We start from the raw sequence: 13,846 nt of genomic DNA on the forward strand, positions 1-13,846 counted from the left end.
GCAAAATCATCAAGCTTACAGAATATTATTTTGATTAAAATCTTAATCAAGCCGCTTTTAAAAATCGACCCAGGGCTTTTTAACAACACTATTGTTGACCTTTGGCTGTTATATTTTTATAAAAATAATTTTTGATTTAAACTCTAAAAATTTTGAATTATGGTTGCTATTTAAAAAAAATAATTAAAACTTTTATTTATTTTTCTACAAAATATTGTTTATAGTGATACATGTGTTTTTAAGGGAGTGGGGGGGGGTAGGTGGTTAGGGGACATTTTTATTAGTTAAAATTATATTTACGAGTTGGAGAAAATTCCCGATCATTGGTTACGCCTATGAATAGTAGTGTAGTTGTTAGTTCCTCTTAAAATAAGAATAGCTAGGTGAAATGATATGTCATTATGTTTAGTAAAAATGTTTACTTATTTTAATACTTAGTTGTTAACGATGAGTCGTAGTCGTGAATTAAAGGTGCATTATGCTTATTGGCAAGTTCGTTGTGATAATAGTATAATTTAAAAAATGGATATTCTATTATTTTTGTTTTTAAGGCATGATTCTTCGAAAATAAACGGCTGGTTATTTTTTTGAAATTAAATCCTTTTCCCACTTTATTAACTTACATTAGTATGATATCTGGGTATATTAAATGCTCAATTTTTTAGAAAATTTCCTCATGGCAAAGTCTGATTTCCCTCTGGATACTTAACTCTATGGTTAGGCATATAAAAACCTAGACCAACGAATCATTCATTTTAAAGTGTATCAATACAAATCAGCTGGTAGCACGCCATTATGATTTCTCATATAAACAATTTACATAAATATTTTATGAAAACCTTTTTTTTAAATTTAGAGTTCAATTATAATAAATTTTTTTTTTAGAGAAACCTTAATTGACACGCTTCAAAATGCATTTCAATGAATGAATCGTCAGTGTGTGATACACTTTTATAAGTCCCTCCTTAGAACGATACCGAATTAATCGATGCACCATTACCATGGTCTAATAAATAAACGCAAGAATTAGTATTGTATCTAATAAATTTGAAAGATATAGCCCAATCGAGTGTCTAAATGCGTTTAATTTTACAATAATTTAATATAAACTCAGGGAAGAAAACTGATTGAAAATAAAATATTATATTTTCAATTGAAAAACAAAATTTAATAAAGCACAAAGAAATTTGTTAAATAAATGTTAATTCTTGCCTATGTAAAAAAATTACTAAAAAAAATAAAGTTTTTGTAGAGAAATTAGCATAATTTTTATATAATTCAAATTTTTTTTTTAAATGAGTATAATTTATATTTTTAGATATTAGAATAAAAATGCCGAAAAAGAATTTTCCTCCGATTTTTTTAAAAATTCCCTTGTTTTTATATTATAAAAATGTTTAAGTTTAAATGTTTTCAAAAAAATCCTTTTAATAAAAATAATATGTTATCTTAATTAATTAAAATAAAATTACAATTTTTTTATTATTACCCAAAGTCTATTAAAAAAATATTTTGAGATTTTAATCAAAAATACCGAAATCTTGTACTCTTTGATTTGTTAAAATTTGTTTATATTTTTTCAGGAAACCAAAGTCAGAATTAATCTGGATTCAATTTGAAGTGATTCGATTTGATAATATAGAAAAAAAAAGATAAAATTTATACAATTTTTTTTTTATTAATAAATTTTTATCCAAAATTCCATCAAATCGGAACTCTAAAATTTGAAATTTATTTTTTAATAAAATCTCTTTAAATTCTAATAAAATCTAACTATAAAATAATTCAGCATTTTTTGTCATAAAAAATATTCAAGAAATTGTAATGACCAAGAATATCATATCTTCATTCTTATTTATGATGCCAATTCTGGAACGCTTATTATCTCTATTTTTTGTTGTATGTTTCGCAAAATTTCTTCAACCGATTAACTGGAAATTCGACAATATTATGTAAGTTTCAAAATTATGCTAAACAATAATATATTATAGAATATGAATATGTTTTAACTTATATCTAAAGTTCTGTATTGGACCTATTTTTTCTCGTTCATCCAGATCCGAGAAAACATTTTATACTTTTTGTCTGACAGATAATTCAAGAATTTATTTCCAGAGATCCGATACGAACTGAAATTTTATTTTAGTAATATGTTCTATTTGATTCTTTTAATGGATTGTCGAAAGGTATATACGATATATTTACGAAAGGGAGAAAAAAATTCTAAGGCCGTGTCCTGGTTGGTCTGATTTCTAAAGAGTAGTCTCTTTAGCCCTCTATGTAGCTTCCTCAGAACTGCCTAAAAAGAAAGAGACTATTTAGATTTAATATATAAATAAAATTAAATAATATTTATTTAATGTACAAACTTAACAAACTAAAATATAGTGTCCTAGTTAAAAATCTACATTAGAGATCTGCAAAGTTAGGCCCGGCCCGAGTCCGGCCCGGGTATGGGCCGGGCTCGGGCCTAATTTTATTTAAAATAATCGGGTTAGGACCGGGCCTAATATTTTAAAAAAAAATTCGGACCGGGTCGGGTCGAACCTTGGAAATTTTTTTAAATATATCTAAATTTATCAATTTTATATTGAATTTTTTATATAAAATAAAAATATTTGATTTTATTTATTGAAACTAAACGACATATAACGTCTTTTTTTTGAGTAATTATAAAGATTAATTTCTATATTTAAATAAATTCGGGCCGGGCTACGTCGGTTTTTTAAAAAAATTTCGGGTTCGGGCCGGGCCGGCAAAACTTTTAAAAAAATTTCGGGTTCGGGCCGGGCCGGCAAAACTTTTCTAAAAAAATTTCGGGCCGGGCTTGAAAAATTAGGCCCGATGCAGATCACTAATCTACATAACCTGGACTAAACAGAAATAGGTTTCCAATATAAGACAGCCAGGACACGGCCTAAGTTCTAGAAGATAATAGGAAATTGTGGGCTTGAAGATAAAAATTCTAATCCGGACTGGGTCTAAACCCTGAAAGTTTGGCCTCTGAAGTCTCTGGTGGAAACATTAAAGCGAAAAAGTGTTTTATTATTATATTTTTAAAAGAAATAAATTGAAGAAAATTTATTCCTATATATATATATATTGTTTTGATAAAATCTATACATTTAAAAAATCTATACATTTAAGAAGGAAGGGTCTGGAAGAGGGTTAGGGCTTTATGAAAAATCTCCCAATCGGATGGCTTTATGAAAAATCTCCCAATCGGACTCGCAATATTTTTTGTCTGAGTAGGAGGGGAGGGAGCTTTATCCTAAAATAGAATCAGTCCCTCTTCTGATATATCAATTACATTAATTATTTTATTATATGAATAATAACCTAAGTTATCTAAGTTACCGAAACGACCCAAATAATGAATTTTCATAAAAACGATTCTCATCCTTAGATTTTTATTTTATAAAAATAAATATTTCCTTTTGTCACATCAAATTTACCGCCTTTACCTTAGGTAACAATAATTGCAATAATATTGATAAACGTTTTTTATTTAAGTAACATTGCATCGATCCAGATTACATATTAGATATTTAAGATTTGAACGAATATTATTGAATATTTTTCTTCTTATCCCTAATTATTAATTACACCATATTATAAGTTATAATATAACTAATGAAATTATGTTATGTATAAATTTATACACTAAACAATTTTAAACTCGGCAAAGTCAAAATTATCAAAAAATAAAGAAATAAATAATATTCTACAAATTATTGTGAAATTTTTGGGAATTAAAATTTTATTTACATAAAACGACTAAATTAAAACTACCTAGTAGGCGTCATTAGCTATAGGCGAGTTAAGGATATTTAAAAAACGTTTTGTTTAAGAAGTAAATATCCTCTCACAGATGACAAAACTCAAACTAATTGATTGTTCGTTAATTAATTGATGGGTTTTTATTTCATCCTATTCCTCAATAGTGAGTAGGTTTATTTCATGTATGCATCAATCTTGCCCAGCACCCTTTGCACTTAGTCTTTACATTTTAGAGAAGTTATCTCGTCATCGTCTTTCAGGTAGTTCTAATTTTAGGACCCACTTATTTAAATTAACAATAACTTTAAAATGGCTCTTGGGTAATTCTAATAATTATTAAACTTGTGAGTTGATTTATTGATCCTTAAAGGAATATTAAAATAATGGAATATTGTGAATACGTTAAGTGGTTTATAACAACCTTAATTTAACTTATTGCATATTTTTAAAGTATAAATTAGATAATATAATTTTGTCAACATTGATGAATATTTAATTGAATTTATTATATTTTTACAAATATATAATCATTATGTTGTTATCAATTTAACTAACCATATTTGGGTCATCATATTAATTAATCCAAAAATTTTTACTATTATAAACATAACTATTTCAGTAATAATATATAATTTATAATGAATAAACTAAATCTCATTATACATATATTCATCCTATCAATTTTTACTATTGGTATTAGTATTTCTATAACTATAGGTTTTAATAACCGGTTATGAAAGTTAAGTTAATAATATTTTCATAATTTCTTAAAATTATCCTCCATATCTGACCTTCATAAATATCTAATAGATTAGCAAGTAGCCTATTTAAACTATATATTAAATTTAATCCTCTTATATGTTATATTCATATATAGAATTATTAAAAGACATTTGTTACTTTAATTGTAATATGTGTAATACAAATTTAAAATGCCGGTATTACTATATAATAACCTATCCGATTCAATATTTTAATGATTTGAAATTAGTTTAAATATTGAATATTAGTATATATCTAATCAAACCCTTGCTAACCAGGGAGCTGACGGAACAGCGCCCTCAAAATTAGAGTAACTTATTGTGGCGTTAAATGTAAGTTCTTTTGCATTGATTTTTATTTCCTTTCTTTGCTCTTTATTTTCTTTTTTTTACTAATTTTTTCCTTTTTTGATAACTCTGATCCCCCTCCCCTTTTTTTGCTAATTTTGATGTGGATTTCCTTTTAGGGCTAAATAGAGTTTTTTTAAAGGCCTCCCCCTACCGCTAGAGGTTTTAGAAAGGTTCTTTACCCAAGTAATGATAATTACAGTTTGAGTCGTGGGGTTCTGTCTAGCCCCAAAATGCCCTTGGCCCATATCGAATATATGCTAACATTTAGCACAGAAACCTAGCTTAAATTGAACAAAATGGGCTTTCTTGGGAATAGAATCCTAACCCCTCTCTTCACTTGATATTTCTAAACTCACTAACTGACCCATCAGCTTTCGTTAAATAAACAATTTTTTGTACTTATTTATTAATAATTTACCAAACGATAAATAATTTTCATAAAGAGCTTTTCTTTTGTAGTCTCAAACTCTAAATAACCTATATTTGACAGAAATAATAAACGATCATTGCTTCATCCCAATCATATCAACCACTCTTGGCACCTTCGGCAAACTCGCCTTAGCATTTTTCAAAAAATTAGGATCACAAATCAGCAAACTCTCAGAAGAACCCCGAGAGGGTTTTTTTCTTCGTCAACGATTATCCATAGCGATTCACAAAGCAAATTATATCAGTTTCTATGGTAGCCTTCTAGCCAAAGAGCTATCATAGACAACGCTTACGTCCCTTTTTCATTTTTGTTTCCCTGCGTCACACCATCTCCGTTCTTTTTTTTTAATAGTACTATTATATATTTTTCAAACATTTTTAATTATACAAATATATTTTAAAATAAATTAATTGGATAATATAAACTATAATATAAATTTTTTATGATGAACTTGATCTCTGTGGTTTTTTTTTTCATTTGTAATTTTAAGCTAAGCTAAATAGATTTTCTATTCTATTCGATCTCACACGGATTTTGTCAATTAATTTAATTTGATTGCAAATCCAATTGTAATTTATTCTTACAGAGATTTTTAAGAAATAACGCCATTCTCCTATTTATATTTCAGATATATTGTTACTTGTTTGCATTTTAATATCGATCTCGACACCATCATCTATTTCTTAGACTTCTCTTAAGCAAAGCAAAATTAACTTGATTTCATCTGTTCAAAACACAAAACTTATGTTAAAACTAAAAATTATAAAATTCACAGATATTACGAAATATCATTTCGCCTAGGCATATTAAAATGTTTAAAATCTTGATACTGGTCTCTAGTTATAAACCTTATATTTCATTAATTGAAGGCAGTCAAAAAGATATAACAAACTTTCAATTATAATAACGTCGTAAACTTTATTCAAGCATGTCAAAACATTTTAAAAAAGTATTTTATAGTGCTCAAAAAAAAGCATAGTCCAATTAGAAAACATTTTTAGGCATGATCAAATTTGCCCATTTCAAACGACGATAAATATGCTAGAATTAAAATATTTCCATGCTAGCCGAATGCCGTCATAATAGGATTGTATCTGCCAAGGAAAATTATGGTGTTTTTTTCTAAACGTCAGTGACAATTTTATTGGACATTATCTAGAACCCTTTAAATATTTGCAAATATTTAATTGTTCAAAATTAAAGACTAAAAAAATGATATATAAATTTCAACTTATCTAAATAAAATAAAGGAAATTTAATGATCCCATCTGCCCATTTGAAATATAAATAATAATATATAATATTTCAAATGAAAAATCTGTCAAGAACCCAAATCTCAGGGGACAAAAAAAATATTTCTCTCCTTATCGTCAGACTTTTTGTCTCTTTGCTGAGGAGATTGAAAAAATATTTTTTTAAACCCTTCCTTTCATCATTTAAATTTCTTTTAAAAAATATTCCCGCATAATAAAAGGGAAAAAAAAATTATTCAAAAGGTTCTTTTTTTTATTTGCCATTAATGAGGCTACGTTCCCGCTTTTATGATGATTTGGAATATAAGATTTAAAAAAATAGAATTCTTAGATCAAATATTTTTAATCGTTTTTTCAAATAAATTATTCATATCTATTCTATTTATAATAATATTTATTTATAATAACAAATTAATTTAATGGACCGTATAAGCCCAAAGATTTGTATATTTTTTTATATTTTATTAATATTACTTTGGGTTTTTGGGTTATATAATATCCATTTTATATAATTTTGTCATGATTATGATATAGTACTTATAAAATTATGCTAAATATATAAGTAAATTAAATTGCGAAAAAAATTAGATTTATGAGTATATTATGAATGCATTTTTTTATATATATTAGAAATATAATTTCATAAAAATGTATCCCAAAATTGAGAAATTAGCTTGATAGATGATGAAGAGAAACATTTAACTTAATATTAATTTCAAATTTATCTAAATTCGCAACAAAATAGGCGACAATATTCCTCCCTAAACAAAAAAGTCGAATCCTTCACTCGGCCCATATTTTATAAAATTAACTCTAATATATTGATGAAAAATACAACTTGATATGATATACAGCGAGCCATAATTTAACTAGTTAAAAGAATGATAATTTTAATTTAAAAGACCTGGGAATATATTCATTTTTTTAAAGTTTAAACTAGTACTAAGCCATACACCTTCAAAACTTTAGAGAAAATAATTAGAACAGAATTTGCGGAACTGCTATTAATAGAAATTCGCAGAAAAAATAGACCTGACTAGGGTTCGCACTTCTATTGTTCAAACAAGAAGGATGCATCATAACTGTTACACATAGTTTTTCAAAATATGATTATTTAAACTTGTATATAACCTTGTCGTTGCTTTTCAATGTATTTTTAAGTATTTCTATTTTAGATTGGTTTCGTTTAAAACCATTAATCAGTAGCCTGTGCTGTTGACAACATCTTGTAAATTAATCCCATGTTTTTAATCATACTAACTTAACATTTAGAATATTCATCTTCTTAGTTATATTGTATCATATGCCTTTGCCAATCAATAAAAACCGTAAATATTTTTTATCATTTCTCATGCCTTTTCACTAGCATTGCAACAAAAATGGAGTCAATAGTGAACATTCCGTTGCAAATCCATGGCTATTTGATAATTTTATATACTCGTATCCTCTTTAGTAAGTGTATGATCAATTGATTTAGTACTTCCAAAATTGGCTCAATCTTGGGCATACCCCATTCTTTTGTATATTAAGTTTATCATGATTCTTTATTCATTCGGTATTTTACCATACGTTAAGATTTTTTAATTATTTAATTATAACTCTCATACCTCGTTTTTAATTATCATATCCACGGATATTGAATTAGATAGCGAGCGTTACCGTTTTCCATCGTATTCCACTGATACTTAATTTCCTTATGATATATTTGATTAATTGAATTAGCAGAGACTCAATGGAATTTATAAGCTAAGTTTTTTAATTAAGATTTGTTCATAAAAATTATATTTAAAAAAGACAAAATTAGCATTTTGTTAATAACTAATGAATGTCCTAATTATTTTAAATTCATCCAAAAATCTTCAATTGGTGCTCAAAAATTAATTTTTTAGATGACTAATTTTTATTTTATAGGTGCAAGGCGCATCTTTATCTCTCCCCTCTGATAACAATGCTTAATATTAGCACTGTTTTTAATTTTCCAAATTCAAAATCTGTTAGAAATAGTCTTTCACTTTGAAATCACCTTAAAAAAAATTAAATTTTTTATCGTAATTTAGAATATATGATTTGCAGGGATGCGAACCCAGCAACATTTTTGCACGGGTTCGGTTCTAAAAAAACACGTGGGTTCGGTTCAGAAAAATATTTTTGAATCCGGGTTCAGCTCGGGTTTAAGAATTTTAGAATTGATAAAAAAAATAAATTGTATATTTATAATTAAAAAACTAGACATAAATTTGGTATAAAAAATTAATTTTTCATTTTATTTATAGGAAAAATTTAGTTAAAAATACAAAACATAGTTATGTATTAATTTTAAAAATTTTATTTAGACTATTAGCTTAATATTTTCCAAGAGTTGTTCACTCATCCTCCTATGTGGTAAAAGAATGAATTTCAAATGTGAAAAAGATCTTTCAAGTTCAACGCTAACCTATATTAAATATATTTGTGAAAATATGATAAATTAACTTGGGTTGCAGGAAGAGCAAATAAGATTTTGGATAAAATATATAAATCAGGGTGCTCCAGCTAACAGACTCCCAAAAATGCAAAATATTTTCCTTCATATCTAACCTTTTAAAATCGCTAAATCCGGTAATTATAGTTCCAATACTTTTCTCTGCAATCGTTGGCCCTCTTTTAAGTATTTTCTCCTGCCTTAAGCTGTATTTTTCTCTAGATCATCTTCTTGTTCAATAACTTCATTGGAACTAACATCATCTGATAAAATTGGCGTTGTTATGCTCTTAATCCGACTCCATAAATTGACAAGATGCCTTTTCGCACAAATCTTATCATCATCTAAGTAATACCTGTAATATTTAAGGATTTATACTGTTTATATTTAAATAAATGGTAATTCCATTAAATAAAAATTAATTTACTAAGTTTATAATTAACCTTATGGTAGTTATGAGAATTTAATTCTTTATAAACCTTTCTTCTATGTTCTTGAGACAAGAATATATTAATCTTTTTCTAGTTCAATGCATTCTTAACCATTCTGCATAAAAATGTGTCAGTGTTAACTGTTCAAATTGAAATCATTTGTTTGCGATTTTATGTGGTTTTAAAATTTCAACAATCGTTTTTATCTCTTTCCAATCTTCAGTCAATAAATAATCAGATTGCTCTGAAAAGAAATCTTCGATATTGGGTTTGAGTAAAATCAGCCTTTCTAACATATCATGGGTTGAATGCCATCTGTGGCAATCTAACAAAGGGTTAGGGAGTTTCATATTTTTCAATAACTTTTTGATAAGTGGGATGTCTTAATTTGAAATTTAATCTCCTAGCTTTTGCAAGAGTATCCACAATGGGTGATAATTTTATTGCATCTTGAAGTGCAAGCTGAAGTGTATTAGCTGCACAAATACATATTTTCATCATCTGCTGATTCATTTATATCATAATCAATTTCCTGAAAGAGCTTTATAGCTTTTATAAAATTTGCACTATTGTCAGAAGTAATTGTGTATATTTGTTCAATATTAATTTTAAATTTTTGTAAAGTTTTTAGTATATTCTCCTGTACTTCTTTCTTTCAGCTCTACAATTCCAAGAGTTCTCAAAATTATAATGGCCTTTAATATAAATTGAATACACCAAGAATTAACCTGTCTAGTCGTTGAACTGTATCAACTTTTAAACTTATTAGTTTTCCTTTTACCTCTTGATATTTTGTCTCTAATGGATTGGGCTGTTCTATTAATAGTTCGGGATAAATTTTCTTTGTTAATAACTAAATTGATCCCAGATAAAAGTGGATTTATGATTCTTTGAAATCCCGAATCTTCAATAATTGATAGAGGCCGGCCATTTACAGTAACAAGTTCTATGATAGAACTCATCAAATCATTAGATGTTAAATTTATATTTATAGATTTTTTGAAAATAAGGTTTCTATATTAATTTTGAGGTTTTTTGCAAATAACACTTCCTGATATTTTGTTTTTTCATTCAAATAATTTAAATATTCATTGTTGTGTTTCTTTCCAGATGTCTTTCTAAATTTGAAAAATATTATAAGACATTTTTAATTTGCAATATGAGCATACTGATTTATTTTCTATTGTATCAAGAGTAAAATGCTTCTCAAATATTATTTTATCTTTGATCTTAAATCTATATAATAAAATGATGAATTGAGGAACATTTATTAAACTTTCTAAATTTTTTATATAGCAATGATTTCATAGAATTAAAAAACAGATATATTAATTTCATTTCATTTATAATATGCACTTTATTAATAATAAATGATTAGCATTTATAAAATGATTTTAATAAGTTTACAAAAACTGCCCTACATCTTTGTATAACCAATTTTAAGTTAAATTTTGAAAATTTTTTAAATTAAACATATCCAATATAATAATTTTTACTTTGACTTGTTCACTTCTCTTAATCTTTGAGTTAAAAATAAATGGCGTAAATAAATTTAATTGTTTAAAATTACACACCAATAGCATTCTTTGAGAATAAATTTAAAAAAATTTAAAAATGGCCTAAATGAATTAAGTTGTTTAAAAATTTATTAAAACTTCACTTAATTGGAAATTTGAAAATATTATAAAATCTCAATTAAATTATTAATATTTGTATCTTAATATATGATTACAAATAATACACTGAACCCGATTGAACTCTGGTTTAAAAACAATTCCCGGATTCGGTTCGGGTTTTGAAAATTTTATAAACGAGGTTCAGGTTCGGTTCGAGTTCAGATTTTTTTCAAAAACCCTGGTTTTCTTCTCCGGGTTCGGGTTCGATTAGAATCTCTGATAATATAAAGGATTATGATGGAAATGAAAAATATGACAATAATTGATTCTATGGAAATAATATTTTTATACATATTAAATAACGCATTAATTGCCCTCAGGTGCTAGTGTTGAGTGATTGCTTGGCAAAACTAATTAATAAGTGTTCTATGCTCTACATTTTGAAATAAAAAATCAAATATATACATTCTTTATGGAAAGGAAACGTCCCGGTATAGCGTCTTTGGGAAGCCGTAAAAAAATTAATTTGTTTTATATAATTAATAGAGGTATAATGATGCCAATTCTTAGAGGCCAATCTGATATTACCAAACTTATATTAAATCAATATTGGCAATTACAATTAAAAATATAATCTAAACTATTTTATAAATCGTGTGTTCTTCTGCCTATGCAAAACGAATTTTACACTTCTGAAATGATGGATTCGAAGATTTTAGAATAGTTAGAACCGAAATGAAATTAAAATGTGATTAAATTTATAGCCTTTTACAAAAGTATTAAATTTGGCAAGACTGCCTTGGAGTTTTAAAGAGGGATTAGGATCCCATCCCGTTCCCGTACATCGACCATTTAGAGTTTATTTTAAAAGTTATATTATGCTAATATTACTTATAATTTCATTTTAATATAGAAAATTTATAGCCAAAGCAAATTGTGTGAATATCTCATTTTCTTAGAAATGTATCAGTTTTATAATATAATATTTTAAAAATTTGTTTAATATTCATAGAAAAATATTATTAATATGAAAAATAAAATCGTTTGACGTGCACATTTTGAATAAATAATGTTACTGTATAAATATAAAACTAAAAATGTTTCAAAACTAATACTACTAGTAGTGCTATGCACAATTTTCTTATAGATTGATTACAGGCCTGAAATTTTGCGTCCTATTGCCCCGCACCTGTATTTTTTTTATTTTGGCTGTATCGAAAAATTGAAAAAGGAGAATTTCTAAATTATTCTGCTAATGCAGTATTTTTTTTATAATTTTTCAAATTTTGAAAATATATTTTTTAAATTTTATGGTAGAATATCGGTATTTTATTTTTCACACATCTAAACAAAAAAATTCAAGTTCTGGGCAAATCAAAGAAATATAAAATAAACAAAGCTGAATCTTTAAATAATTTTTTACCATGTAAGAATTATTTTTTATTTTCAATATTCAAATATATGAGATCTGATTCTCTATTAAAACAATCTATAAACTTAGACCTTAAAAGTTGATAAAAATATTCCTGACCCTAAAAATATTATTCCTTACCCCAAAAATATCGACCTGTCCACTTTGAGTTATAATTATTATTACAATCAAATGATTATTTAATTACCTTTTATTTGATAACCATATCTAATTTGTTTATTTTGACTACCCCCCCCCCCCAACTTTCTCCCCACAGACCAAGTTTCACTCATTCAAACCAAGAGTGAATACTGTTATTTCAGTTAAAATATATTTTAAATGCTTTTATTACTCATATCATATCTATATATTGTGTTGATAAGAATATTCCTGATCCCAAAAGCCTAGACTCGCCCATCAAGATAGAAGCGTTAACATCCAATTGAGTAGATCTTTTGATTAGCCATCGATTGTTACCTATATTGACCATATATACTTTTATTAGGTCAGGAAAAACAACTTAAAAAATATAAGGATTTTTCTAAGGGTTTGTACTCTGGGTTTTCTCAGGTTTTGTGCTTGGGTTCGTGCTAACAATACTTGCTCGGGTTTTCTCAGGGTTTGTGCTCCGGGTTCTTACTCAATGGTTGTGTTCCAGTTTCGTGTTCAGCCGGTTTATGCTCGAGGTTTGAGCTCTGGGTTCATGCTTACAGTTCGTGCTCTTGTGTCTGGATTTACTAAGATTTTGTGTTCCGAGTTCGTGATCAGAGTTTGTGCTCCGGGTTCGTGCTTGGCGCTTGCGCTCGTGTTTGCTCAAGGTTTGTGCTTGGCGCTTGCGCTCGTGTTTGCTCAAGGTTTGTGCTTGGCGCTTGCGCTCGTGTTTGTTCAAGGTTTGTGCTCCGGGTTTGGTAATTTACAATATACTAATTAATTTTAAATCTGCATCAGCAGTAAAATTACTATTAATATTTTTAGTTTTTACTAAAATGTTGTGTCCAAAAAGAATTTGTATTTTTAAATAATAAACATCTATATATCAATATTGACTTTGTCTAAAACATCAAAATATTTAATTCGAATTTTTGAAACTTTAGGGGAAATCACGTGATAAGCGTTTTTTAATGGAAAAATAAAATGTGGCCAAAGCAACTTTCTTAAATTTTATAAAATTTTCATAGCTTTAACGTCAGTCTTTTTGAAGTTTCAAAAATGTTGAAACTTTTCTAACAGTTTTTTACACAATCTTAAAAGAATAAAGTTTTAAAAATAATCGTAAAAATTTTTCAAGCCTTTGATAAAGTGTTGCATCATAAACTTTGCACTAATATCTTCTTGTTTGACCATAAAAAAAG

General features: G+C 26.9%; 1 protein-coding gene across 1 annotated transcript in view; it reads left to right on the top strand.

Moving 5' to 3' along the window:
- Positions 1-13,846, top strand: part of LOC135925327 (probable cyclin-dependent serine/threonine-protein kinase DDB_G0292550) — a 73,439-nt gene that overhangs the window by 22,562 nt on the left and 37,031 nt on the right. The window contains exon 2 of the mRNA XM_065460596.1: positions 1,817-1,952. Coding sequence (XP_065316668.1) covers positions 1,825-1,952 — 128 coding nt within the window. The 5' untranslated portion in view covers positions 1,817-1,824. The remainder of the gene's footprint in view (positions 1-1,816; positions 1,953-13,846) is intronic.

This window comes from Gordionus sp. m RMFG-2023, chromosome 2 (assembly GCF_954871325.1).
Source record: "Gordionus sp. m RMFG-2023 chromosome 2, tfGorSpeb1-WG-v2, whole genome shotgun sequence".
Lineage (NCBI taxonomy): Eukaryota > Metazoa > Nematomorpha > Gordioida > Chordodea > Parachordodidae > Gordionus > Gordionus sp. m RMFG-2023.